We start from the raw sequence: 27,137 nt of genomic DNA, 5'->3' as shown, positions 1-27,137 counted from the left end.
GAGCCCTGCCTGCAGCCCTGTCTCCGTTCTGCGGCGGCACACGTTTGGGGTATAAACCCACACACACATGCACCTGGGCAAGAGGCCCAGCAGCTTTTGTTTACGACGCAGCCTACCGTACTCACACCTGGCTGGCCTCTCCAAGGCCCACCCCCAAGGCGGTAGGCACAGAAAGGGGAGCCACAGGAGCAGGAGACGGGGAGCCCGGCTCCTAGGGCCGCCCTATGCTGGCCCCCTGGCTCTCTGGCCTCCATATCCCTCCTCTGTAGAGTGGGGACAGTGGGATGGGTGACGTAAGGCCCTGCCGTGGTCTACAATGGGCGGAGCCTGTAGGTAGCATCTCAACGCCCCTGTGCAAGAGCTCAGGGAAGCTCCGGGCTCACGCCGCCGCTGTCCTCTTCCGGCCTGCGGCTGGGCAGGGAGGCAGGTGCTCCAGGGGGCCCCGCCTTCCCACTTCGCCTGCCTGAACAGCCTGCTCCCGACCGTGTGCCTACAGTCCCCTCTCAGTGACCCCGATTCGGGCCTCCAGCCCGGGTCCCCACTTGCGGCAACAATGAAGAGCCTCACCACGTGGCCTGAGCTCTGACACCCCCAACGTGCTCCTAGGCGCCCGCAATAGCCCCAAGCTCCCGTGTTCCCGGGACCTCTCTCAGCAGCCAGAGGGCAGAGAGGGCAGGTGGGGAAACTGAGTCTGGACACACTCAGCAGGGACTGCAAATAGAGGCTCTGGGGTCAGACAAACCTGATGCTCAAGTTTCTCATTGAAAACCCAGAAAACTAGGGGCATCTGGGTGGCTCAGTCATTAAGCGTCTGCCTTCGGCTCAGGTCATGATCCCAGGGTCCTGGGATCGAGCCCCGCGTCGGGCTCCCTGCTCCGCAGGAAGCCTGCTTCTCCCTCTCCCACTCCCCCTGCTTATGTTCCTCTCTCGCTGTGTCTCTCTCTGTCAAATAAATAAAATCTTAAAAAAAAAAAAAAAAAACCAGAAAACTGTGTTTAACCTACAGGCTGGTTGCACAAAGAAGAAAAAGTGCCACGGCTGGCACCTGGTAAATGCTGGATTATTCCAGAAAGACAGCTACTCTTGTCATTACCTGAGAGGTCAGGAGGCCCGAGCCACCACCTGGCAGCCCACAGCAGAGCCAGGAGGCACAGTCCAGGCGCCCAGCCGCTCACGGCCCAGTCCATCCGTTTCCCAGCAGCTAAAGGACTACTGACAGCTTCCAACACGGCCGCTCAAGAGCCACCATCCAAACCAATCCTTGCCAGATCCGACCCAACTCTCCCGGGCTCAGAGCTGCAGCACAAGATTTGTTCCTAAATATCTCAGATTCCCAATGTTTTCTGCCAAATGGGGGCCTGTCCTGCTTCCTGCCTGCCTTCAGAGGGTCCCTTCCACAGTGGCCCTGAAACCCTGAGCCTCCCCAGGCCTTGGCTCGCAGAACCTCCGGAGACTTCTACTTTGGCTCCAGGACATGCCAGCTGGGTTCCCTGGGGCCCCAGGGTCCCTTGGCTTGCCTACACATTGTGCCCACCGCTCCCAGGTCTGGGAGCAGGGGTGGGGGTCTTCTCAGGCCTGCAGAGAGGATCTAGGACACTAGGAGGCACTGGTGAGCTTCCATCCTGGCGTGTGGAGAGGCAGGGCAGGAGTATATTTAAACTATTTTGCATAAGGGGACACCTGGGTGGCTCAGTTGGCTCACTTCCTCACTTCGGCTCAGGTCATGATCTCAGGGTCCTGGGATCAAGCCCCGGAGTTGGGCTTGCTGCTCAGAAGGGAGTCTGCTTGTCCCTCTCCCTCTGCCCCTCCTCCTGCTCGTTTTCTCTCTCTCCCTCCCCCCTCTCGTTCTTAAATACATAAATAAAATCTAAAAAAAAAAAAAAAAAGCTACTTTATATGGTGGGGCGCCTGGGTGGCCCAGTCGGTTAAGCAGCCAACTCTTGATTTCAGCTCAGGTCGTGAGGTCACAGTGGTGGGATTGAGCCTGGAGTCCAGGTCCACGCTGGGTTTGCAGCCTGCTTAAGACTCTCTCCCTCCTTCTCCCTCTGCACCCCCCAATAAAAATAAAATATCCTTAAGCTATTTTATATGAAGACACTGGTGCTTCCCCTTTACTGGCAGGTTCCAAACAGGTTAATCCCCTCTTCTCCCTCCTGGCTGACTGTGGCCAGAACAAAACCAGCAATGACTTCCACACGCCATCTGGATCCTACCAGCCCCCAGACACACAGTATCCATGAGACCCATGAGACCTCCGGGTGGAATGCTGGGGAGGGAGCCCAAGGACGGCCAGGCCCATTCGGCTCTGTGCTGGGGCTGCATGCACGGGCGGGGATGGGAAGGACACAGTGGGGGCCCTGGGGCCAGTGCCCTGCCAGCCCCCAACTCAACTCCTGGCCTGTCTCCGCACCTGTAAAAGGGCAGGTGGAGTGGGGATGGGATCTGAAGATCAGCTTTTAAATGCTTCAAAGCAGCAGAACCTGCTGGGACACTAGGGGGCTAGGACAGCAGGAATTCACAAGGAAGCCCGATACAGACAGGAGAGCTGCTCCGGCTGAATTAGGGGTAGGGTCTGGAAGCCCCACCTGGATCCCGCTAATTTCCGAGGGACCAAAGCAGAACTGAGGCTTGGGGCCCCCAGCCCGAGGACCTTGAGCCCACATTCTCTCTGCCCTGCGGCTCGGAGCTCCTTTGGCCGCTGTGAGTGGCTCCTCCCGGCACCAGCCCCCGCCTAGCAGGACTTCACAGCACATGTCCCTGGTGGCTGACTCAATTTAAAAATCCACCGGGCTAACTTAAAACAGTGCAGAAACAAACAGAGCAACAGTAATCATAGGTAACGCTGCTCTTGCCGGAACCCGGGTTCAAAGGCCAGCTCTCACCAGCTCTGTGACCCCAGGCGAGTCACTCAACCTCTCGGAAGTAATTTAACCATCCCATACAGTTGCTTTGAGGGTAAATGAACTAATGGAATAATCTCTGGCACAGGAGGTCCTACGTCTGTTGCTGTCATGATCTGTGTTTTCCCAACAACCTTAGGAAGAAGACACATTACTCCACCACCTACAGTGTGGAAGCTAACGCCCAGAGGGCTTAAGGAACCAGCCCAAGGCCAAACAGCTGAGCTGGGATTCACACCCAGGCAGCAGGTCCCAGAACCTGCGTGCTTACCCACTAGGCTCCAGAGACCAGGGCACAGGAGAAAGACTCAGATTCCGTGAAAGTCTTTATTTGGAAGTATTTCCAAGGCCTCAATGCTATGTTTACAGGTGGATCAATGAGCTCTTCCCAGCCCTGGGTCAGCCCGAGCCAGAAACCATGAGAGCTCTCCAGTCAGGCACCAGGAAGGGAGGAGACAGGGCCCAGCGCAGGCTCACTGTACTCCCCAGCATCCCGCAAGAGCATCTGTGAAATGCAGATGGAGCACAGAGAGGTAAGCTAGCCCATGCAGGGTCACACGCCAGGGACTTCATCCCCTGCCCCGGGCTGCAAAGCCCAGGCCCTCCTCCGGCGCCCCCTGTGCCTGGGCCAGGGCTGGTCAGGCCGAGAGGCACCCCTCCGGGCCTCCTGCCCGCACCGCTGCAGCTTCTGACAAACCACTGCTGCCCCTCCCTGCCATCAGCTCTCCTTACAATCCCACAAACAGGACACGGTCTACGATCAGAGAAAACGCCAGATGCTGTGGTGAGACCCAGGCCGACCCGGCGCCTGCCTCCAGGTGCTGAGCTCCCCAGCACAAGGGGAAAGACAGCGACACAAATCCCCCAGCAGTGGCCATCCAGCTGGCCCCGTGAGGGGCGTCTGCTCCTGAAACACGGGTGACCCCGCCTCGGGGCCTTCTCCTGCAGCCCACCACCTCTCGGTCACGCTTTGGGGCCTTTACAGGAACCTGCTGCAGCGAAGGGCTCTGCTCCTGCCAACCCACCATCCCCAGGCTCCCACCCCAGGCCCCCTTGGGTCCTCAGCCCCAATCCCCGAACTCTGTCACGCAGAGCCTGCAGCGGGTCCGGCCCTGCGCCTACTACGGGTAGGACAGGAAGCAGGGCCACCAACACGGCCCCGCCGTCCAGGTGATCCCCTGTGCTGCCACGCTCACCCTAGACACCTCATCCCCCTGCATTCTGCATCTCACAGAGGCCTCTCCGAGCCCCCAGCAGCCACCTCCCCCCCCGCCCCCCGGACACACATTCCGTGCCCCCACTGGACTGGGGACTCTTCTCCCTACACGCTGCTGAGCGCACAGCGAGTGCTTGCAAAGCTGAGCTGCCTTCCAGATGCCCTCCGGGTGGCAGGAGCAGGCAGCTGAGGCAAAGCGGGGTCCATCTCCCTGCATGGGGGTCAGGGAGGCTGGGAGCAGCCACCTGCTCCTGGCCGCACAGTGAGCTGGGGTACAGCCAACGGCACCCTCTTCAAAGAAAAGCTAACGTCTCCCATCAAGCCCCTCTCCTCGGGGTGAGGCTGGCCCTGCGCTGAGCCCCGCCAAGCTCTGCCTGCCTGCCACAGGCTCGGAGCGGCAGGAGAAACCAGCGGGGCTGTACCTGGACTCTCCCCTCGCCCCGCCCGAGGACAGAAACTCCTGAGCACTGCCAACCCTCCCCCACACAAAGGGAAGGCCAGGAGCCGGTCCGTGAGAATGTTCTGGAAATCGGAGGTCACGGTCTCTAGGGGCGAATTTTCAAAGTGGTGCCACGACTATCCCGGGGCATGACCCCTGTGATCGCACCCAGAAGTGGGGGCCTGGCTGAGCCTGCCCTCAGGAATGCCCCAGGCATGTGGAGGGTCAGGCCAGCAGCCTCGGGCCCTGCTGTGATGGGCAGACAAGGCATCTCACTGACCTCTCTCCTGCAGCTGTGTATTTATGGAGCTCCTGCTGTACCAAAGCTGCTCAGGATACAAAGGAATACTCCCCCCTCCACCCCCATTTTACAGATGCGAAACCTGAGGCTCAGTGCTCTTCCAGCTGGACAGTGGCAGAGCCCGGATGTGAGCCTGGGGCTCCTGTCTGTCGGGGGAGGACACGCCCTGCCACATAGCACCAGCCCAGGTGAGCGCCCGGGAGCCAGCAACAAAGGGCCGCTCTTCCCATACGAGCACGCACGCGACATGGCTAGGCTTTCATCCAGGCACAGGGACAGCTGGGACAGACATGCTGGCAACCTCCCGGGAGCTGCCTTACTAGTCGGGGGGACCCTGGGGGAGTCAGCTCCTTCCCCAGAAAACAGCACGTTCTCAAATGCCTACCGCGAGGCTGGAAGGGGGCCACCAACGTGAAAGTGGCTGGAAAGCTGAAGGGCCGCTCTCCCACTCAGTTTAACAAACGCTGAGCGCCCACCACGTGCAAGGCATTGTGGGGAAAGCAAAAATGGCAAAGACCCATCCCTTCGCTCAAGAAGCAGGGTGGGAGAGAGCAGGGAGGCAGATGAGGTGGCCAACGTCTGGTGTCTTCCCTCCTTCCTTGTGGGAGGGTAGCCCGTGGCACCCGGGCCTGAAAAGGGGGCCAGAGCCCCCCATCAGGAGGCTCTGGGGCGGTGGGTGGGAGGGCAGTCGAGGAGGTGAGGAGCAGGCACTCAGCAGCCCAGCAGGGTCAGGCTGGCTATATTCAAGGAGACTGAGCAAATACGCAAATGGAGAGAGAATAATGTAAACCAGGCTTCTCCCCGTAGGAGAAGGAAGGCACAAATCTGCAAAGGCATAAGGCTGGGCTGAAGCCTGCAGTGTTGGCCTGGAATCAGAGATGCTGGGGGGAATGTGCTGTCTTCGACAGATACGGATACAGAGGTTCTGGAGGATGGACGTGTGAACGCACATGTACACCCATGCGTACGTGTCCCACCTCTGTCCATGGAGAGGGTCAGAGAGCAGTGATACCCAGAGCCATGGGAAGCGTGTCTAGAGCACTGGGGTTCGATTCCAAATATCACTTTCCAGTAAAAGGAACCAGGGCTCCTTGAGAAGTGGATGGCTCCAGGGCTGAGGCAAAGACAGAACATTATTTTGTGCGAGAAAATTAAGGAAGGGCTCAGAGAATGGTGGGGATGGGTCAAAAGGCCACACAGCTGGCTGAAAAGGGCTGCCACTAGCCATATCGGGGACCATGTGAGCCTCAAAATAAATTCTGATAGTAACAGATCGTAACCCATTGAATTAAACAGAATTCCATACATCCACACTGGTTTAAGTAAAGGAATGGGGAGAAGAAAACATTCTTCTTTACGGTAGAATGCCAACAACAAATGTAAGAATGAAAAGAGGGAATGACTTTGGCAACCATCATAGAAACAGATAATTCAAGAAGTACCAACAGACATTAGAGCCAACAGACAGAAGCAGGGTGAGGAGAGGGATTTCACACAGTCCCCACGTATCTCCCCACAAGTGGTCATAAGTCAAAAAGGGAAGAAAGCCCGTACGTTTGCACAACTTGTCACCATCTTAATCGGTGTTACCACCACCAATATCGGGGCAAATGGACATCCCGCGCCTCCTGATAAGACGCCCTGAGAAGCACACAGCACCACTTCTGTGACATTCTGGCCCAAAGTGCATAACCTAGGTCACATCACGAGGAAACGTCAGGTAAAGCGCGTGTCCTGTGATCCTCAAGAGTGTCAGTGTCCTGAGAGCTGAGGTCTGGCCAGCGAAGTGCCCCAGACCAACGAACCAGTCTAGAGAGAGGCCCACGGAGCTGCCTGCCCCCAGACTGGACGCTCCTCGCTACAAAGGACCTCAGGGACCAACGGGTGAAGCGTGGCCAGGTCCGGCCCGAGGGGATGGGTACATGCAATTTTTTTCTATTCTGGAAATCTCAAAAATGGTTTGGAAAATAAGAAGGCTGTGGGAAGTCAAGGGAGTGCCAGGTAATTCTTCTGGAGGTGAGGTGTGTTTGGGGAACAGCAGAAAGGGCCCTGGCGTGGAATCCGTCACAGGCTTCTGCTGGCCACGGGTTTCCCCTGCCCTTGAGACGGCCCCTCTGCTCCTCTCAGTACCCCATATGAAGCCGGGGGGTCCCCTCAGGGCGCTTCCCTGTGCGAGGACTCTGGGAATTCCTTCATTAGGGAAGGGCTGGAAGACAGCAGGATTCAGGCGAGCTGAGGAAGGGGCAGCGGAACAGGTGGCAGGCACAGTGTGATCAAAGGCCTGGAGGTGACAGGGCACAAGGGGCTGGAGGGCTGCCTCCTCAAGTGGAGGCCTGGCCTCTACTGTGCTCGCAGGTTAGGCTGGGAGGCCCCTGCGCTCAGAGCACTCGCGGGTCTCAGGCTCCTCTCCCCTGAAAAGGTGCAAGATGGAAAAGAGAAAAAGGGCTGGCGAGCTGATGCGAGGCTGCCCCACCTGTTTTAACTCCTGGGGCCCCAGCTGGCAGCAAAACCCCGAGACGCAGCACCTCCATGTTTTCCAGGCCTTGGAGGGCAGCAGAGGACGGCGAGGGCCCGGAGGGAGGGCAGGACCCCAGGCCTGCCGCCCCAGTCCTAGCACCGACACACAGCCGCTTGCGAGAAAGCGGGGGCATGCGAGTGGGCGTGGCCAGCAGGCAGTCTGAGGGGGCCTGGGTGTGAGCGTTGAGTGGGGGGAGCCTGGGTGTGGATATGTGTGAGTGCATGTGGCCTGGGTATGTATGTGTGAGGGTGTGGGACCTGGGCGTGAGTCTGCTGAGCGTGGGACCTGGTGTGAGTGCGTGGGACAGGGATGTCACGTGTGAGTGGGTGTGCATCCGGCCCCTCCCGGGACCGGCAGCACGGCGCCCTCTAGCGGCCCCAGCAGCAGGCAGTGCAGGGAGGAAGGGAAAATGAAAGCTGACCCTACCAGATCTGGGAGGAGGCACGACGCCCAGGGCAGACGGGATGGGCAGCGTATGAGAACAGGAAGGAAGAGCGCAGGGGTGAACCTGGAGAACACAGAGAAGGCCAGGCTGCACCGTCCCCCGGGGCCCTGCTCAGGGAGCAGCAGGTCTTCATGGTGACCCCGACCCTCTTAGATGACACAGCTGGGCTGGCGTGGCCCTTCAGCTAGCAGAGCTCGAGACAGACTTCCGACGCCCCCTCTCCAGCTGGGGCTCAGGCCCCCCTGCTGGCGACACGCCAAGCCCCCCACCCCATTCTGGGGTCTACAGGCTACAAGGCCAGAGAAAACAGCCCCGAGCACCCCCTCCGTGCTGGGGCGCCTGGGAAGCCACCCTTGTGTGGCTGCCACTCTTCCACAGGTCAAACTGTGTGTGTGTGTGTGTGTGTGTGTGTGTGTGTAAGCTGGTGTGTAGGGTGCAATGAGGCCACGCCCTGCTGGGCCTGTGGGAGGGAATGGCCACGGGGAGGTCGCAGACCGCTGCGCGTGTGTGGTGGCCCAGAGAAGGCCCTGGTTTCACTGCCACAGGGACCGGAGCCCCTCGCCCTGATCCCTTCTGGATGAAACACCTCGGAGGGTGCAGAATGCACCTTGGCTGTGTCACGTCGTAAGGGGAGGCAGAAGGAGCTGGGTGAGCCGTCACCGGGGCAGCCAGGCTGGGGGGTGGGAGACTTCCATCATGAAGAGACCTATTTTCGGTGACTTAGTCTTGTGAGTGAGGAGGGGTCCTCTCTGGGCACGGGGGGTCAGGGTAGAGCTGCACGCAGGCTTGGGGATATTGGGGTACTTGGGTTGGTTTCTGTTTGTGAACTAATAAAGCTGTACTTTTATTTTTTTTTAATTTCTTTGAGAGTGAAAGAGAGAGCACGAGCGAGTGCGAGCAGATGGGGAGGAGGGGCAGAGGGAGAGAGAGAATCCTAAGCAGGCTCCATGCTTAGTGCGGAGCCCAACGGGGGGCTCGATCTCATGATCCTGAGATCGACATGAGCCAAAATCGAGTCAGACATTTAACCGACTGAGTCACCCAGGTGCCCCTGAAGTTGTACTTTTAGGTGGTTTTCTTTTTTGGAATCTTCCAAATTCACAAACCTATGGGTGGGGGGCACAAGTGTACTTTATAAAATAACTCTTGGGGCGCCTGGGTGGCTCAGTCGTTAAGCGTCTGCCTTCGGCTCAGGTCATGATCCCAGAGTCCTGGGATCGAGCCCCGCATCGGGCTCCCTGCTTGGGGGGAAGCCTGCTTCTCCCTCTCCCACTCCCCCTGCTTGTGTTCCCTCTCTCGCTGTCTCTCTCTGTCAAATAAATAAATAAAATCTTTAAAAAAAAATAACTCTTGTTTGGAATCTCATCATAAAATACTGAGAAGACACTTAACTAAATCATCTGTAACAATCAGCTGTCCTTCCTTCCAGTCTCTTCGCTACTCGGATGTCTATACACCTGGCTCCATTTCTGCCTGTGGCTTTCACGGCCGGGCTCCAGCTCTGGTGACAACAGCCCAGGACCTAGAGCAGGAGGTCACAGCCCAGGTAGAATGTGAGGCTTGAATGACAGGGCCTCAGCTTCCACCTCCACCTCAGCTTCCACCTTCAGTGTGGCACTGAAATCTCTGTGTCTGTCAGCGGGGAAACAGGACCAGCCTCCTGGGCTGGTCCCAGGGACCAGAGGCACAGAAAAGACCTGATTCAACATCGGCAGCCTCAGGATGGGTTTGAGGCTTCATTTCGCCGCATGTTGCTGCTGCCCCTTCTTCAGCCTCCCCAGAGGAGGTCCACCAGCCTCTGCAGGTCATCTCTAGTGATGAGGACACCCCCCTCTCCAGGCAGCTCATTCCATGTTGAGACAGCTCTGGCACACCTTTGTGGGCAGTTTCCTCTGACGTTAAATGAGGTTCTTTCCAGGACTTTCTAGAGCAGGGAGAAAGCCAGCAGTGGCGTGAGCTGAAGGCCACTGTGGAGGTCTCTGTCTGCCCCTTGAAAAGGGCAGCATGGGGACATCATCGGCATGTAAAGACAGGGGAGCCCTGGGGCAGGCTCCCCAGTGGGCATCCATCAGAAAGAAGCCCACAGGGCTAACCAGCCAGGGAGACCGCAGAGCTGTATGCACCGATGCCGAGGTACCACCGTGCTCCTTGCTGTGTTGCTCATAAAAATCCTAATTTAATGGCCCACTTTACCAAAAAGGCTAGAGGAGGGATCAGCTTCAGGCAGAGCTGGATCCAGATGCTCCAACGATGTCACTGAAATCTCTCTCTCCCCATCTCTAGACTCTGCTTTCTTGACTGTTAACTTCATCCTCGATCAGGGTTCTCTCTGGGGTACCAAAAATGGCCACTGGAACTTCTTGGCTTATACTTCATTGGCCATTTTCCTAGGGGTTCTGGAAAATCCTGGGCTAACTCACCAGCCCGACTCAGATCACAATCCCATCAACTGTGGCCAGGAGCTCTGCAGGCTTCAGACTGGCCAAGCCTGAGTCCCATGCCCAGGCCTGTGCCTTTGGGGGGCTGGGGGCACAAGGGTGACCCTAAAGGAACACAAGAATCATACTCGGCACAGGCAGAAACAAAAGGTGCCCACCACCCCACCCTGTTTATGTACTATGGCCCTTCAGAAGGGCCCAACCACGGTACTTCTAAGTTTTTTCATCCTTAACAGGAATTCTGACCCCCTTGGGGGCAATATTACCCCTACTGGGCATACATGCGCTAAAATGAGGGGCCAGACACTGTCCCCCCACCACCAGCCAATCAAAGAGCAGGTAAACCAAGCAGGTGTGGAGGAAGTCCAACCCAGGCACAGCCGGAGGGCAGGGCCAAGAGGGGCATGTCTGCCCCCCCCGCCCCTCCCACCCTCGTAGCATTGACCTCACCACCCATGCCCACCTCTGCCTCTCCCATGCCTTCTCCCCCGAGGCCCCTGTGGGTCCCTCCCCATTGCCCTGGGGGGCCCAGCATCCGGGTGGACTGGACTGCCAGGTGCTGACACTGCCCCTGAGGCCCCTAAGCCCGTAAACTAGCAAGAACACAGGCTTCCCCTTCAAAACAGCCAAGTGGGAAAGAGGCTGGAAGCAGGTGGGGCCCTGCCCACTGCAGGCCGAGCATAAACCCACACCACCAGTGTGGAAGTCTGGCATTACCTGGTAAAGTTGACCATATGCATTCCCCATGACCCTGCAATTCCACCTTAAGCAGACCTACCCTACGAGGACTCATGCCCACGTGTCCAGGAAACATGGATCAGGTGTTCCTGGCGGCACTTCAAAGAACGGCCAAACCGGGACCCACCCAAGTGTCCCTGCCAGGGAAGGGGAAGAGTGGGGTGTGTTCATAGCACGGAGGACGCACGGCCACCAGGAAGAACCAGCTATGCTTGGTGAAACATGCAGTAACTCCAGTTAGATAAAGGTCAGCTCAGGAAGACCTGATTGCGTTTTGGAGGGAAGCAGACCCACACAGAAGAACCACAGAGAACACCATGAAGTGGTCCCTGTGCAGGGTGCCATGGAGGCCTCTGTGGCTTCCCAGCCCCACAGGGGCCCGCAGAGCACATGGTTTCTCCGGCTGTCCTTTGGGGTCTGTGTGTTGCGAGTGCCATCTGCAGGGGAAAGGGGGAGGTGCAGGGGCCCCCGCGCCCAACAGAAATGCACTGAGCCCTGATGTGAGCCAGGAGGCAAGCAAGAACTTTCTAGCAGCTACACTGACAAAAATAAAAATAAGCAGGTGAAATTAACATAAGATACCAGCCTCTGAACATGCTATCGGTATAAAACATGACAAGTGAGCTTTTTCACGTTCTTTCTCTCCCCTTCAGTCTTTGAAATCTGTATTTTGTACTTCCAGCACATCCGACTGAGAGCAGCTACAGTTCAAGGCAGCCTGTGACCACCGTGCTCAACAGTGCGGCTCCAGAGAGTGACCCGCGGCAGAGTCCCCCACTTGCTGTCAGGCGCACAGAACCCAGCCTCCTTTGTAGAGGCCAGGCGGCTGTCCCCGGGAGGGAGGCACTATCACCGACGCCGTCACATCACCTCACCCTTGCTGAAGGCCTGCCGTCCCTAGGTTCTCTGTCCCCCACAAACGGAGAAGGCAGAGCAGAAGAAGGAGGGTGACCAGGAGGAGCCAACTGCCCACAAGCTGGAAGCTCCATGGGCAGGGCAGGCTCTGACCACCTTGCCCAACGGAGCACGGCCCAAATTCAGCCCGACCTGCTGTGGCCTGGGGCAGCTGGAGCCCTTGCTCTCGTCTCCACACTCCACCCTATTCAAATCCCAGTTTTGAATCTTGGACCCTGTATCAAAAGCTGCTTTACCTGACCACTCTCTGTGATGAAAAGATCAGTGAGGCCTGTCCTTAGAGGACAGTTACAAAGGGGTCAGCAGATGTCCATATACCATTCTTTTTGAAAAGAACAACCCCCTTTATTTTGGGGAAGAAAACAAAACAAAAACACGGATACCCCAGGAATCCACGGAGGAAGGCAGGCAGGTGAACTTGACCACGTGTGGGGCACTCACCTGAACTTTCCCGTCCGCACCTGCAGGGCTCTCATTCCACACCGCTGGGCACCGCCAACATCTCCCACGATATCATCTCCAATCATGATGGCCTGCCAGGCAGGGACATGGGCTCAGAAGTGATGTCAGGACAGTTTATTCTGTGCGCCTTCATCTTTTTCGACATAATCAATTGCTTGATTTGATGTTTAAAACCACCATCATACAAATTAAACAAGGCAATATTGTCATCATATTGATTAAAAGTCAACCCACCTTGACTATATCTCCTGCTGCACCCCCCCCACCCCGCCCAAGAGCCGAGTGGCTCCAACAGTGCATATGTGGGCAACGTGAAATCAGTCAGCAGGTGTAAAGGTGATATGGTGTCACAGGCATGTGTGGGGAGGCTGACCCCATCTTCCCTCTACTCAAACACAGGCTCGATTTTACCTGCAGCTAAATACTCTGTAACCAGGAGCCAACCACTAGTTCTGTGAAAACTAACTAAATTTCTGGCAAATCTCTGTAGCTCACAGTTTAGGAGGTTTTGCTTTCAATAATGAAGACGTTAACCTATAAAAACCAAAATAACGTGCAAACAAAAATACACACACACACAGAGGAAATGCTTGCAGCCTGGTTGTCATTTCAAAAAGCATCCTGTGGGATATACTCTTCCACCTGAAACAACTAGAAAACCAGACAACCAAATGAAACAACAGTTTTCGAGTCACTGCACTGGACATCAAGCAGTGAAGAACAATGATTTGGGACACAGGAAACATATGAGGTGAGGCCCTTAAGTGCCTCCAGTTTCCAGACTGTGGGTGCAGGGAGGCAGGACCACACGGAGCCTGGCAGACTCCTGGAATTGAGGGACAGAGCTAGGGGCTGGGAGACCAAGGCAGCTAAAGTTCCCAGGACAGAGTATCAGAGAGGAGGGGGGTACCCAGAGAGAGAGGAAGGGCGCAGATCTGCAGAAGGTCCCTCTGAATGAGGCAGCATTCTGTAGACTGCTGATCAGCACACGTGAGTGAGGAAACCACCCGAGGCCAGAGAAAAAATCACACTGAAAAATGAAAGAAAACACTGCCCAGACCTCACACGGGGTTGGGAATAGTGCCTGTTCCCACCAGCCAGACTGGAAAATCTCATAATTCACAGGGCACTGGGTAGCGTTCTCAGAAGCATCTTGCCTCGGTAGTGAGGAGTAATTAGCCTTAGACCAAAACCTGCTCTGCTGCTGCCTCCCAAATCTTAAAAGCAAGCTCTGGAAGGATCAAACTGTTTCCAAGTTGTTTAACTGCATCCCAGAACAAAGTGCAAAAATATTTACAGGCATATGAAAATATCCAGCACCCAAAAAAAGTAAAATTCACAACGTCTGGCAACTACTTTAAAAAAGTGATCAGACATGCAAAGAAGACAAATATCACACATAATGAGCAGAAAAAAAAAAAAATCAGTCTGTCTAAACTGACCCAAAACTACACAGATGTGGGAATTAGAGACAAGGACATTAAATTAGTTACCGCAACTATCTTCCATATGCTCCAAAAGTTAAGTAGGGACATGGAAGATAAAAGAAAAGATCCCAATCGAAGTTCTAGAGATGGCAACTACACCAGATTTTTTTCCAATGGAGAAGAACTGCTTTTATTTTTAATTACTAGTAACAGTGCAACTTACTGATATTTATAACTAAGGGCAAATGAGCAGTACTAAATAATGCTTACATTTCATTTACATAGGTAGCACCTGAGATACATTATGTCTAGAACAGAAAACCCCTTGGATGAAATTAATACTGGATTATACGATGCAGAAGAAAAGATTAATGAACTTGAAGATACAGTAATACAAACCATCCAAAATGAAACACAGAGGAAAAAATAATTTAACAAAAATGAACAGAGTGGGGCACCTGGGTGGTTCAGCTGGTTAAGCATCTTTCAGCTTGGGTCATGATCCCAGGGTCCTAGGATGGAGACCTGCATTGGGCTCCCTGCTCAGCAGGGAGTCTACTTCTCTCTCTCCCTCTGCCCCTCTGCCCCGGTCACGCTCTCTCTCTCTCTCAAATAAATAAAATCTTTTCAAAAAGTGAAGAGAGGGCGCCTGGGTGGCTCAGATGGTTAAGCATCTGCCTTCGGCTCAGGTCATGATCTCAGGGTCCTGGGATCGAGTCCCGCATCGGGTTCCCTGCTCAGTGCAGAGCCTGCTTCTCCCTCTCCCTCTGCCACTCCCTCTGCTTGTGCTCTTCTGTCTATCTCTCTGTCAAATAAATAAATAAAATCTTTAAAAAAATAAAAAATAAAAAAATAAAAAAGTGAACAGAGCATCATCAAACTATGACATGATTTCAAAGGGCCTGATACACGTGTAACTGGAATCCCTGATGGTAAGATGAGAGGGGGTGACAGAAACAATATTTGACTCTCTCCTAATGGCCGAAAAATTCCCAAACACAATAACATAAATCCACAGATCCAAGATCCCAATCAACACTAAACACAAGAAAAATGAAGAAAATTACATTAAGGCACAACATAATCAAATCGCTCAAAGTCAGTGACAAGGCAAAAATCTTAAAAACTGCTGGAGCAAAAAAAAAAAAAAAGCATGTTACATACTGAAAAACAAAGGTAAGATATGAGATTTCCCACTGAAAACAGTGCAGGTGAGCAGCCGGTGGAGCACCATCTTTAAAGCACTGCGAGAGAGGGAAATGCCAACCTAGAATTCTATACCCAGCAAAAGTATCTTTCAAAAACAAAGGTGAAATATATTTTCAGATGTCTTAAGCTAAAAGACATCATCACCAACAGATCCACACAAAAGAAATGTAAAAGGAAGTCTCTTAGGTGAAAGGAAAAGAGTACTAACTGGAAATATGGATCTGACAGAGGAAAAGAGAGAAGGTGACCCATGGTGCATGTTGACCTTTCTGTCCACTTAGCCCCTTCGTCTACTGGCCAACCCCCAACAGGCTTTCAAGACTACCACCTTTGAACCCGTCTGGGTTCCAAGGCCCTCCCGAAGCCCTTGGATTACCACCTTGCGCTGCACGCCCGCTACTGCATTGTACTGGTTATCTCTCTCTTCCAGCAACGTGTGAGCTCCCACAGGCAGGGATGTATGCTGATGCCGGCACTTCTCTGATGACCAACAAAAGCCTGTTGAGGGGATCGGTATTCGGGATGAAGGCGTGGCTGTCCACGTCCGGAGACAGGTAGGAGGCAAAGCCAACCGGACTCTTCACTGGTCACCAAGGTAGAGTCTACGTCAGTGTTGCCTGAACTTTAGTCATTAGTGGGCTTCCTTTTGCCAATATCAATATGTATTATTAATATTCTTGTTCAAATTGATTCATACTTTCTTACATAAATAAATGTATTTTTAAAGAAAAAAGAGCAGCTTCCCTCACTCGACTACCACAGAACTCTGATTAAAAGCTTCAAAATATTTTCAGGAGAAGACGTGGAAGAAATCAGTCCAACGCCTCAGACATCTAGAAACGTGTTCCTAGATCTGTTCTCAAGTCCAGTCAGGAATTTACGTGGCTGGAGGCCAGACAGGCCTGAGAAACCAGACTCCTGTGACAAGGCAGGTGTCCTGATGCTGCCGGGACAGAAGCTTCGAAACCAACAGTTACTCCACAAGTCTCCTCTCTGCAATCCAGATGCCAAGTGTGGCAAACCAATGAACGAACCCACAAGCCAAAATCAAGGAAAATCAAAACGATGACAGATGTTCACTAGGTAATTTCACAAATACACAGCCAAGACCTATGAAAAAGTACAGGAGGCAGTGAGGGGGTGGTGGTCAGGGAAGGCTTCCTGGAGGAGGTAAGGTTTTGAGCTTTGACCTGAAGAGCAAAAGAGGCCAACCAGGTTAGGAGGTAGGGAAAGGGGTGAAGGCATTCCCAGCAGGGGACACCACATGTGTACTAACAACCCGTCTGCCATCATTCACCAAGGCAAGCCATACAGTGAATTCCACAAAGTACAGGCTAATGAGCCTGAAGCAACTGTCCTTGAAAACATCTGAACAGGCATTCAAATAGCTGGAGGAATCAGGAGGAGCTTGTGGAAAAGGCCAAAGACTGAGCTGGCGCCAGTCTGGAGGCCAGGGAGGTAGTTCCGGGTGCACACGAGGCTCTTTTAACAACCGGCTCGGGCTGTCTCGCAGGTACTGAGCCCGTCACTCGATCATATTCAAGCAGAGGCTGAAGGGGCCTTCGTCAGTGAAGCCACAGGCAGATGCTGGCCCCAGGAGGAAGCTTGGACATGGACAATGACCACCAGAGCTAAGAACTGTGCCAAAGGTGAGTGGCTACAGCACCCCTCCCGCCCCGCAAGATGCGTGAAGAACTTGAAATGAACTGCATTTCTTCCAGTGAATATCCTAAACTTTATATGCTTCACTAATGCCCTCAGATCCTTTCTCGAATCCCACACTTCCCAAAGTCATACAGGAGACACACTATTTGATTTTAGGTAGAACAAGGACATGCATTTTAATGTAACTAGTTTGTGTTTATTTTTTGAATAATCTATTTATGGTAAGTGATTCTGGTTTTCCATTTATAGGAGTGATCAAAGTTCCTTTTAAAATACATTTATCTAGGGGCACCTCGGTGGCTCGGTTGGTTAAGTGTCCAACTCTTGGTTTCAGCTCAGGTCATGATCTCAGGGTCCTGGGATTGAGCCCCACGTCGGCCTCCCCACTCAGCGGGGAGTCTGCTTGAAGATTCTCCCCCTCTGCCCTTCCCCTGACTCTGCTCTCTCTCTCTGATAAATAAATCTTTAAAAATAAGTAAATTTTTAAAATAAAATACATTTATTTATGGGCACCTGGGTGGCTCAGTTAAGCGTTCAGGTCTTGATCTCAGGGTCGTGAGTTCAAGCCCCGTGTTGGGGCTCCTCACTGGGCATGGAGCCTCTTTAAAAAAATTTTTTTTAATTATTTAAGTTTTTATGTGTTTTTTTTTTAAAGATTGTATTTATTTGACAGAGAGAGACACAGCGAGAGAGGGAACACAAGCAGGGGGAGCGGGAGAGGGAGAAGCAGGCTCCCGGCCGAGCAGGGAGCCCGATGCGGGGCTCGATCCCAGGACCCTGATTTAAAGAAAAATGAAGTAAATAAAAGTGCCGGTGGCAAGTACCCAGATATGGTAAAAATTGTAAATTTTTTCTAGAATGACTGACGCTGGGGAGAACACGGCCAAAGCCAAGCGGGTGTAATTCGTGTGTCCATCAAGCTCCCACGCAGCTCTGGGGACATCATCAATCACAAAAGAAGAAACAGCCAGCAACGTGTGCATCCGGACTTGACGGGGGAAGAGCAGCAGAGCCTGTTGTACACACGTGATCCTGCAAGCCGGGGTCACCCAGGCCACCACACGCCTCGGCTGGGAGGAGGGGGCTGGAGCAGGGGGGCCGCTCGGCCCAGGCGGCCGAACCAGCCATAAGCTCCAGGATGAGGCTCTGCTTTGCCCTCTCAAGGCGCTGTCCCGAAACCCTTAAGTCGGCCAGCGCACACGCATAACACTCCAACTTAGGATCCTGTCCACTGCCCCCCGAGGCTCCAGAGGCCACCTTGCTAGAAGTTCCTTGGAAATGAAACAGGCCTTCCAATTATTGCAGGTCAAGCCTGATGCCTTCCATGCTCGTGGGGAATAGAAAATTGTGTGCCCACGCACTCCCAAGGCAGCAGAAATTCTTCCCCCTCAGAACAGAGCCCCCCCCAGGGCTTTGGGGGTAAGCACATTTGTTGCTGCGGCCCCCAAAGATGGAAGCAGAGACCTGGGCCCTCGGAGGGAGCACTCTGGAGAAGCAGCAGCTGGGCTTGTGCACGATGAGCCGCCGCCCGACCCAGGCAGCGCCCCGAAGCTGCGAGTGAGGCTGGGGGGGCGCAGGGGTGCCGGAGGCGCGGGGTATGCAGCTGCCTGGGGCAGTGATGCCTGTCCGGGCCAGCTTGTGGGCTCCGCATACCAAAATGCGCTGGGGCCCCTGGGGATTTCACAGATTTACTATCGGTGAAGGGCAATAATCACGCCAGGAGGAGCAATTATTGCCAAATCATTTAGGATTTAAAAAATCATTGGCAAGAAGATAGAGGTCAAGAGGTGCACTGTCGGGGGAAATAAAAAACCCCTACCTGTCAGGCCCGGGAGGCACCTCCTCTCTGACTGCACTGTGGCGGAGGGAGCACGGCAATCCCGAGGGCTGGAGGACGCACCACAGCCCTGCCGGCGGGCTTTTTGGCTCGAGCCCTAACGTGGATTTGTTCACCTTTCTGAAATCTTTCCTGCCACCATCTCTTTACCCTCCGGGTGCCCGGGGAAGAAACTGTTCTAACAGGTGATGATGTGTGGAAGTGGAACTTTCAGTGCCAAGGAGCTTTCCCAAGCAAGCCCACGCAGCACACATTTTCTGGTCATCCCGGGGCTCTGCCCAGGAGCACTCTCCCTCTTGCGGGCCAGTAGGGCTGGCGGGGAAGGAGCGCTGGACTCCGTCCGGATCTCAGCCCGAGGGGCGCACACACCCACGGGGAGACACCTCGAGAAGACATCGAGCACTCGAGAAGCCCCAGGTCTTCTGCCTGCACCCAGACCCCCACAGAGACCTGCAGATGGCTCACTGCTAAGTAATCCCCCCCACCTCCACCGTCTGCCGCATTCGTCAGGAACAATACCAACACAGCACAACTCAAAGACCACTGTTTTACAGAAAGTAAGAAACACGGTGTGGTGAGGATGTGGGGGATTACTGCTGGTAAGGAAAGTAAACTGACACCACCTTTCTGAAACAGAAATAAGCAATGTGCATCATGGCCTGACAACTTCCCCACTAGGTGGGATTTCTCCACAAATGATCAGATACATACTAAAGGACGTGCATTCAAGGGTGTTCACAGGGTTGGGTACAAGAGGGAAACTGGGAGAGGCTCAATGTCCAACAGTGGGGGATGGTAAAGAACATCACAGTAGCTGGGGCGCCTGGGTGGCTCAGTCGGTCAAGCGTCTGCCTTCGGCTCAGGTCATGATCCCAGGGTCCTGGGATCGAGCCCCACATCAGGCCCCCTGCTCCCTCTGCCTGCTGCTCCCCTGCTTGTGCTCTCTCTCTGTGTCAAATAAATAAAATCTTTAAAAATATATATATATAGAAACTAAAAAAACTGGAAAGGTTAAGCATGATTTGCGTTATTCTAGTTTAGTGGGACGATGAAGTTTTTTTCCTTGTACTTTCTGAATTTTTCCTATTTTTTTTTTTTAAGATTTTATTTATTTGACAGAGAGAGACACAGCGAGAGAGGGAACACAAGCAAGGGGAGCGGGAGAGGGAGAAACAGGCTTCCTGCGGAGGTGTCCCTTCCTATCTCCTTTAATGAACATCAGTTACTTCATACGATAAAATTCTTGTGCTTCGAGGAGAAGAAAATCTATTTTAAAAAAGGCTCTTGGTGGCAGGGGCGGGGAGGGGGGCAGCTTAGGAAAAGTCAGGTTTTAAAGGTTTTACACACACCTGTGACTGAGATATAAGCCAAGGGCAAACCCAGAGCTGTAACTTCCCGAAACTCCAGATGCTCTCAAACCCGAGGCTGCAGTGCTAGGCCCGTCACTGTCTGGGGACAGAGCTTCACGTTCCAATCGGGGCTGCAGGAGCGGATGAGCCACTCCCCCTGGCTCGCTCTCTCCGGGTGCTCCAGGCTCACACTGTCCCAGCCAGGTGTCCCTGAACTGACAGCCGAGTGTGTGCACGCAAATGGGGGGCAGGGCCTGAGCCGTAGAGGGGACTGGGGATGGGCCTTCCAAGGAAATCCATGAGCCGGAGGAGGCCATGAGAGAAATGAGTGGCCCCCAGTGGCCCCACATGACATTCACTCCCCAGCCACAGGTCTCGCCACTAGGGTAAGAGCCTGTCCCCATAGCCACGTAGCTAGAATGAATGATCTGAGAACCAGTGAGCAGAATGACAGCGTCCATGTTTTATGCCCAGCCCTCTCAGGATAAACCTACAAATCTTGCCCCCCATATTCGATAGGCCGTCCTGAGGGCATTTACCCTCCCCACCTAAGATCCTGTCTAACTTTATTGTCTATAGTATGTATTCTGCCAACGATACTTAGTAGTTTTCAAAACAGCAATTGATCCTGTACTACTAAATACACCTTTTCAAAGTTCAATTACCAAGCCTAAAAATCCTGCTATGTGGTCGGCCCCCTCCTTGAGAACCGGGGTACAGCAAAGGCCTGGAGGGGACAGGTTCGTGGCCACATGCCTCATCAGCAGAGTAATCTTGGGTTCAGTACTAGGGTCTCTGTGACTACTCCCTAATGCTGTGCTTCTCAACTGGGGGCAATCTGGCCCCCGGGGGGACATCTGGCAACATTGGGAGACATCTGTGGTTTCACAACTAGGGAAAGGATTGCACAGGACAGCCCCCCACCACAAAGAATGATCTGGCCCCCAAATGTCAAGGGTGCCGAGGTGGGGAAATGCTGCCCTAATGGAAATGCAAGTACCTAGGACAAGGACTGGAGTAAGGACTTCGTGAAATAAACAGATACATGATGGTACCCGGTGTGCCCAGCACATGCGGTGCTCCAGGTAGTCGAGGTCCTTCCTCTCCAAGCCTCAGGCCCCCCATCTGTTAAACGGTCGCCCCCAGCTTCTTGGCTCCTGTGCTAACTAAGCCCTCTGGTTTCAACAGTCCCAATTTCCACGAAACCCGCATAATTTGCAATGGACGCAATTTCTGTGTTTATGGAAAACTGCCAAAACCTTCACATCATTTGGGCTTCAGTATGAAGCTATAAAACCACCCACGGATTCTGAAGCCTTAAGCCATGAGAAATTAGGTATTTCTAGAAGTAACCTTTAAGGTATATTATTCTTTGCCTTATTACTGAATCCCGGAAAGGGCCTGGTTACCTCTAAGAGGTCTGAATTTCCAATCTATTAGAGTAATACCAGCAATCTGTTATTTCTAGGCTATTGAGGAAAGGTTAGAGTGAAAATTGGATTTGGGTGGTTATGTCCATTCCAAGCACAGGCAGAGGACTCAGCAGTGGAAGAGTGCCAGGGCCTGGAAGGAGCAGTTATCAAGGGAAATGACTGGTGATAACTTTATTGATTAAAGCAGCTTGAAAAATTTAAGATTTGGGGCGCCTGGGTGGCTCAGTTGGTTAAGCGACTGCCTTCGGCTCAGGTCATGATCCTGGAGTCCCGGGATCGAGTCCCACATCGGGCTCCCTGCTCAGCAGGGAGTCTGCTTCTCTCTCTGACCCTCCCCCCTCTCATGCTCTCTCTATCTCACTCTCTCTCTCAAATAAATAAATAAAATCTTTGAAAAAAAAAAAAAAAAGAAAAATTTAAGATTTGCTACCACCTGGCATTGAGGATCGCTCCTCATAGGCATTTTTCATTAAAAATAAAGAAGCAGGAACAGAGAATTATTACCTTGTGCATAAGACACAGTTCATTTGAAATGGCCTTATTTCAAAATACTGCCTTAAAATGTCTACACATCCTGAGGCTCAAAACAACATTAACGAACATTTTAGAAAAACGGCGGGGTGAGAGCGTTAACAACATGCAGTTACGGCTCAACTATCTGTCAAGGGGAGAGACAGAAATGACACATGAGGGGGGAAGGGAGAACGATAATGTGAGAGGTAAATAAGATTGTGCTCAGAGCCGCCAGAGAAAACAATCCCTCAGCTACCCAGGGCCTCCGATGCTCACAATCGACTGCCGAAGGGACCTCAACCTCATCACACACAGAGATTCCCGAGGAATCCCCAAGCCGAAGCCCCCCACTCCCGACCCCACAGCCCCAGCCCCCGCCAAATGAGATGCCCAGATTAACCTGCCCCCCATACGGGCCTCAGCTGCTCTCTGAGGTGCGGGGAGGGCAGTTTCTCATTCAGAATGTAAAAACTACCCGCTGCGAAAATAACTGAAAAGTGCCAAAAAGCAAAAAAGGGAGAGGGGAACCATGCCAGGTTGAACTATCCAATATAACCAATGATAATGTCATGACGTACAATTCTAAATACTGGGTGTTTTTTTAAGATTTTATTTATTCATTTGAGAGAAAGAGAGAGAGCACAGAGGGAGAGTGAGAGGGAGAAACAGGCTCCCCACCAAACAGGGAGCCCAACGCGGGGCTCAATCCCCGGATCCTGAGATCATGACCCAAGCCAAAGGCAGACGCTTTAACCGACTGAGCCACCCAGGCGCCCCCTAAATACTGGTTTTTAAACTCAAGTTACATTAGCCTTTCTCCTACTCCGTAACAAATTATCTTAAGAATTTATTCTCTCTTAAATTTATCCTATGAGTAGAATATAAATATATACAGGGGACCTTGGATGGCTCAGCTGGTTGAGCATCCAACTCTTGGTTTCGGCTCAGGTTGTGATCTCAGGGTCGTTGGATTGAGCCCCAAATCAGGCTCCATGTTCAGCGCAGAGTCTGCTTGAGATTCTCTCTCTCCCTCTCCTGCTACCCCTCCCCCTGCTCGCGTGAGCTAACTTTTTTTTTTTTAAGATTTTATTTATTTATTTGACAGAGACACAGCGAGAGAGGGAACACAAGCAGGGGGAGTGGGAGAGGGAGAAGCAGGCTCCCGCTTAGCAGGGAGCCTGATGTGGGGCTCGATCCCAGGACCCCGGGATCATGACCTGAGCCGAAGGCAGACGCTTAACGACTGAGCCACCCAGGTGCCCCAATATATAAAATATTTTAAAAATAAATGAATATATATATATACACATAGCTGTTTATATTTAAGAAATGAAAAGGTAAGCCATAATATTTATAAAAAGGGCTCCAATGAGATGATTAGAAAGAGAAAGAAAAGGACAGAAGCTCTACTTCCTTGACTATCTCGTTTTGTGGATCTGATTTTGAAGCCAAGTAAATATTTTACATAACTATAAAAAAATGTAAATGTTGAAAACCAATTCCCTAAAAATTACAAGCAAATTCAAAGAGGGTCCTGTTGGTGCCAGGCCATCCAGACAGAACTATACCTGTGGCTCTAGAATAGAGCATTTTGGTTGTAAATCTCTAGAGGGAGGTGCTCTATACAAAAAAAGAACTGTCCAAACAAGAAATCTTCAGCAATAAGGGTAATTGGTCCCATCAGACTCAGCGATCAGTCAGGACAGGGACACTGATGGCCGTCCAGTCACTGGGACCCCAGCCACAACAGTGTCCCAGTCTCGGGGCACTGCTAGTCCCGTGGCAGCACCACACTGCTCATGTTTGGTTCTTTCCCACAGTTTCTGAGATTCAAGACTCCCATGTGTACTATGGACGGAAACAAATGGACTGATTCTGTTGGTATCCTTGAGAGCCAAGATTTTTGATGTGGAAAAAGGAAATACAGATAGAAGACTGATGAGGTCAAGTAGAAACCCACAGGCCTGATGCATCAGAGGTTTCAGTACGAACTCCAGATGTAGTTCATGTTTAAAGATAGATACTTTTCTGAGCCTTAGTGACTAAAAAGGCTCAGAAAAGGGGTGCCTGGGTGGCTCAGTTGATTAAGCACCTGCCTTTGGCTCACGTCATGATCCTGGGGTCCTGGGACCCAGCCCCACATCGAGCTCCCTGCTCGGTGGGGAGTCTGCTTCTCCCTCTGCTTCTGCCCCTCCCCCCACTCGTGCTCCCCCCAAAATAAATAAATAATCTTAAATTAAAAAAATAAATAAATAAAAAGGCTTAGAAATGATGATCAGCCCAGTAGCAACAAGAACTGTTAATGTTCCAATTATGGTTTCTAAATACCATTTTCCACTAAAGGTAAGCATGGCTCCTGGGAAGAAAGGTGAATCCCAAGCCTGAGACAGGAAATGTGCAAGGCAGGTGTGGAACATCCTGTCATAACAGAAAGTAAAGAACCTCAAAGACTACTAGGGTCAGGTCAGAAGGACCCAGAGGCCAACTTTAAGGGGGTCCCACTGGTCAAAGATGAAATACTTTCTACATGAATAAGATCATGACTGCAATGGATTGAAACACATCAAATCTGCTTATGTCTATCTATTTATAGTGATATATGTAGTTTTAAATCTCCTTCATTACCTTGGAAGGATGCTAGAGAATCAACTCATTATTTTGAAAACTAATGAACAATGAGAAAGAAACAGGCATTTATCTGGAGTTCCCTATGTGAACTGTACCTCAGGGTAACAAACAGTTGGTGAGAAGTTTTCCTATGTAGAAGTAATCCAGAGGGGAAAATGAAGAAGGAATGACAGAATTCAAAGAGCTCCATTCTACAGTCCTTGATGAATTACAGGAGTTAGCACCAATCATGAATAGCAGCTAATAACACAAAAGGAGAAAACTGGACATTCTCAGCCTGCTAATGCAGGACACACCACCATCTATAAAGTAGTCATCAAAAAACTGAACCAGATTCTGACCAAACTTCTGGATCTAACTATCAATATTCAGAGAACAGATGACAGAAAGAACATGAAAGTGTACCACAGGTGCAATCAACAAAATCCGGACCATGGGAAATTCCATACAACAAACCACCGTTTCCCCTTCGTAACGTTGCAAGGAAAAACAAAAGGGAGATGGGGGGGGGGTGCTGGGGGGAATCAGTAGATTAAAAAACACTTGAGAATCTCATTGACCAATCACAATGCAAGAGCCTCATCTGGATCTGATTCAAACAAATTGTAAGCAACATAAAACAATTTTAAGACCATGGATATGTGAACAATGACTGGATATTTGATGATATTACAAAATTATTGTTGGTATTATTTAGACATGGCAATGGCATTATCTATGATTTTTAAAAGAATTCCTATCTTCTAGGGACACAGAAATATTTACAGATGAAGTAACAGGATTTCTGGGATATGATTCAAAATAATTTAGAGGAGAAGAACGGATGGAGTATAGATTAAACAAGCGGCTATTAATCTTGAAGATTAATTAATGGCCAAATATGGGACAATCTGAGCAACAAAATTAATAACAATAGGAAAGGACTGTAACTTAGGGAATAAAACAAATATCCTTGAGTCCATGTTGGAATAAACAAATCAATGGGGAAAAAAAGGAAAGCTCTTTCTTATAGTAAATTCGAGCTAATAAATATAGAAGGAATGATAGAAATACAAATTCATTGTTTGGCAAACACCCTGTAATAACTGCTTCGGTAAGAATTATCAATGGATGCAAACATTAAGAGGGCAAAAGAATGATGGGAAAGCGGCTATTTATACAGTCAACATGCTTTCCCACAAGATACTTATTAGTTAAATGGGACAAGTAGTAATTCTGCAGTGTGGAGAACCCTGGCACAGATCACCTCCGACACGCTGATCAAAGTGAACCTCAGCCAACAACGGGGAGACGTGCCCTCATGTGCCTCCCGATGGAATGCACCGAGAGGGCACAGCACTGTTTCTGGGACATTCCTGCCAAAAATGCGTAACCTAAAATTAAATTAAATCATGAGGAGACATGAGGAAAAAAACCAAGTTGAGGGATAGTCTACAAAATAACCAGCCAGTACTCTTCCAATATGCCACCGTCCTTAAAGACTAGAAAGACTGAGGAACCGGCCCAGAAGGAAGGACCTGGGGGATCCCATTGCAATAAGCAACGTGCCCCAAACAAAGACGCTGGTGGGCTGGCTGATGACATCTGATTTTATCACTGATCAATGACTGTTATGTAAGATGTTAGCGTTTGGGGAAGCTGGTGTAAGGGCATAAGGAAATTCTTTGTGCTAATTTTGCAACTTTTCTAAGTGTGAAATTCTTCAAAATGAACAGTTAAAAATAAGCTTTTTCTAAGTGGTTGTTAGTTGATCATTAGCGAAGCTCGGTGATGGTACCTAGGAGTTCATTATACTACTCTACTTGCATAGTTACTTGAAATGTTCCATGCTAAAAAGTTAAAATGAGAAGTTTCGGAGACAAAACCACCACATGCAAGATATGGACCCTGTCTGGATTTGATTCAAACAAATCAACATGAAAGAACATTTCTGAGACAACCAGGGAAATTTAAATTTGATTATTGGATAATACTAAGGAATCACTGTTGATTTTGTAGGTAGATTTTTTCCCATTGTGATAAAAAAACACACACACACACACACAAAATCTACCAATGTAAGCATTTAAAGCATACAAGTCAGTGGCATTAAGTACATTCACAATGTTGTATGACCGTCATCCCTGTCCAGGTCCAGACGTTTTTATCACCCCAAAGGGAGACTGTCCCCATCAGCAGCCCGTCCCCACTCCCCCTCCCCCAGCCCCGGCAACCGCTAATCTGTTCTGTATCTCTGATCTGCCTATTCGGGACATCTCATATAAACGCCATATAACATGTAAAATGTGGCCCTTTGTGTCTGGCTGCCTTCATTCACCATGATGTTTTCTAGGTACATCCACAGTGTAGCATTTATCAGCATCTCGTTCTTTTTATAGCTGAAATATCCCATTGTGTGAACAGACCACATTTTGTTGATCCGTGCACGTGCTGATGAACGTTTGCGTTATTTCTGCTTCTTGGCTATTGTGAACAGTGCTGCTGAATATTCATGCATAAGTTTTTGTTTGAACACCTGTTTTCAATTGTTCTGGATGCGGTCGTAGGAGTGGAATTGCTGGGTCATATGGTGCTTCTGTTTACCTCATCCAGAAGCTGTTTTCCAGAGTGGCTGGCTCCATTTCACATCTGGCCAGTGTCCCCACATGAGGGTTCCAATTTCTCCACATCCTTGCCAACACCGGCCATCTTCCATTGCTTTTGT

General features: G+C 51.4%; 1 protein-coding gene across 4 annotated transcripts in view; it reads right to left on the bottom strand.

Annotated features, from left to right (window-relative positions):
- LHPP (phospholysine phosphohistidine inorganic pyrophosphate phosphatase) overlaps positions 1 to 27,137 on the bottom strand; it is a 120,390-nt gene that overhangs the window by 62,166 nt on the left and 31,087 nt on the right. For 3 of the 4 annotated variants that reach the window (XM_032423086.1, XM_032423088.1, XM_032423089.1), the window contains exon 6: positions 12,352 to 12,443. In XM_032423086.1, coding sequence (XP_032278977.1) covers positions 12,352 to 12,443 — 92 coding nt within the window. Of the gene's footprint in view, positions 1 to 3,237; positions 3,406 to 12,351; positions 12,444 to 27,137 lie in introns of those variants that run through there. The other variant, XM_032423087.1, reaches the window with a different exon arrangement.

The sequence above is a fragment of the Phoca vitulina genome, unplaced genomic scaffold (assembly GCF_004348235.1).
Source record: "Phoca vitulina isolate PV1807 unplaced genomic scaffold, GSC_HSeal_1.0 scaffold28, whole genome shotgun sequence".
Taxonomy (NCBI): domain Eukaryota; kingdom Metazoa; phylum Chordata; class Mammalia; order Carnivora; family Phocidae; genus Phoca; species Phoca vitulina.
This window is presented reverse-complemented; position numbering and strand designations above follow the sequence as displayed.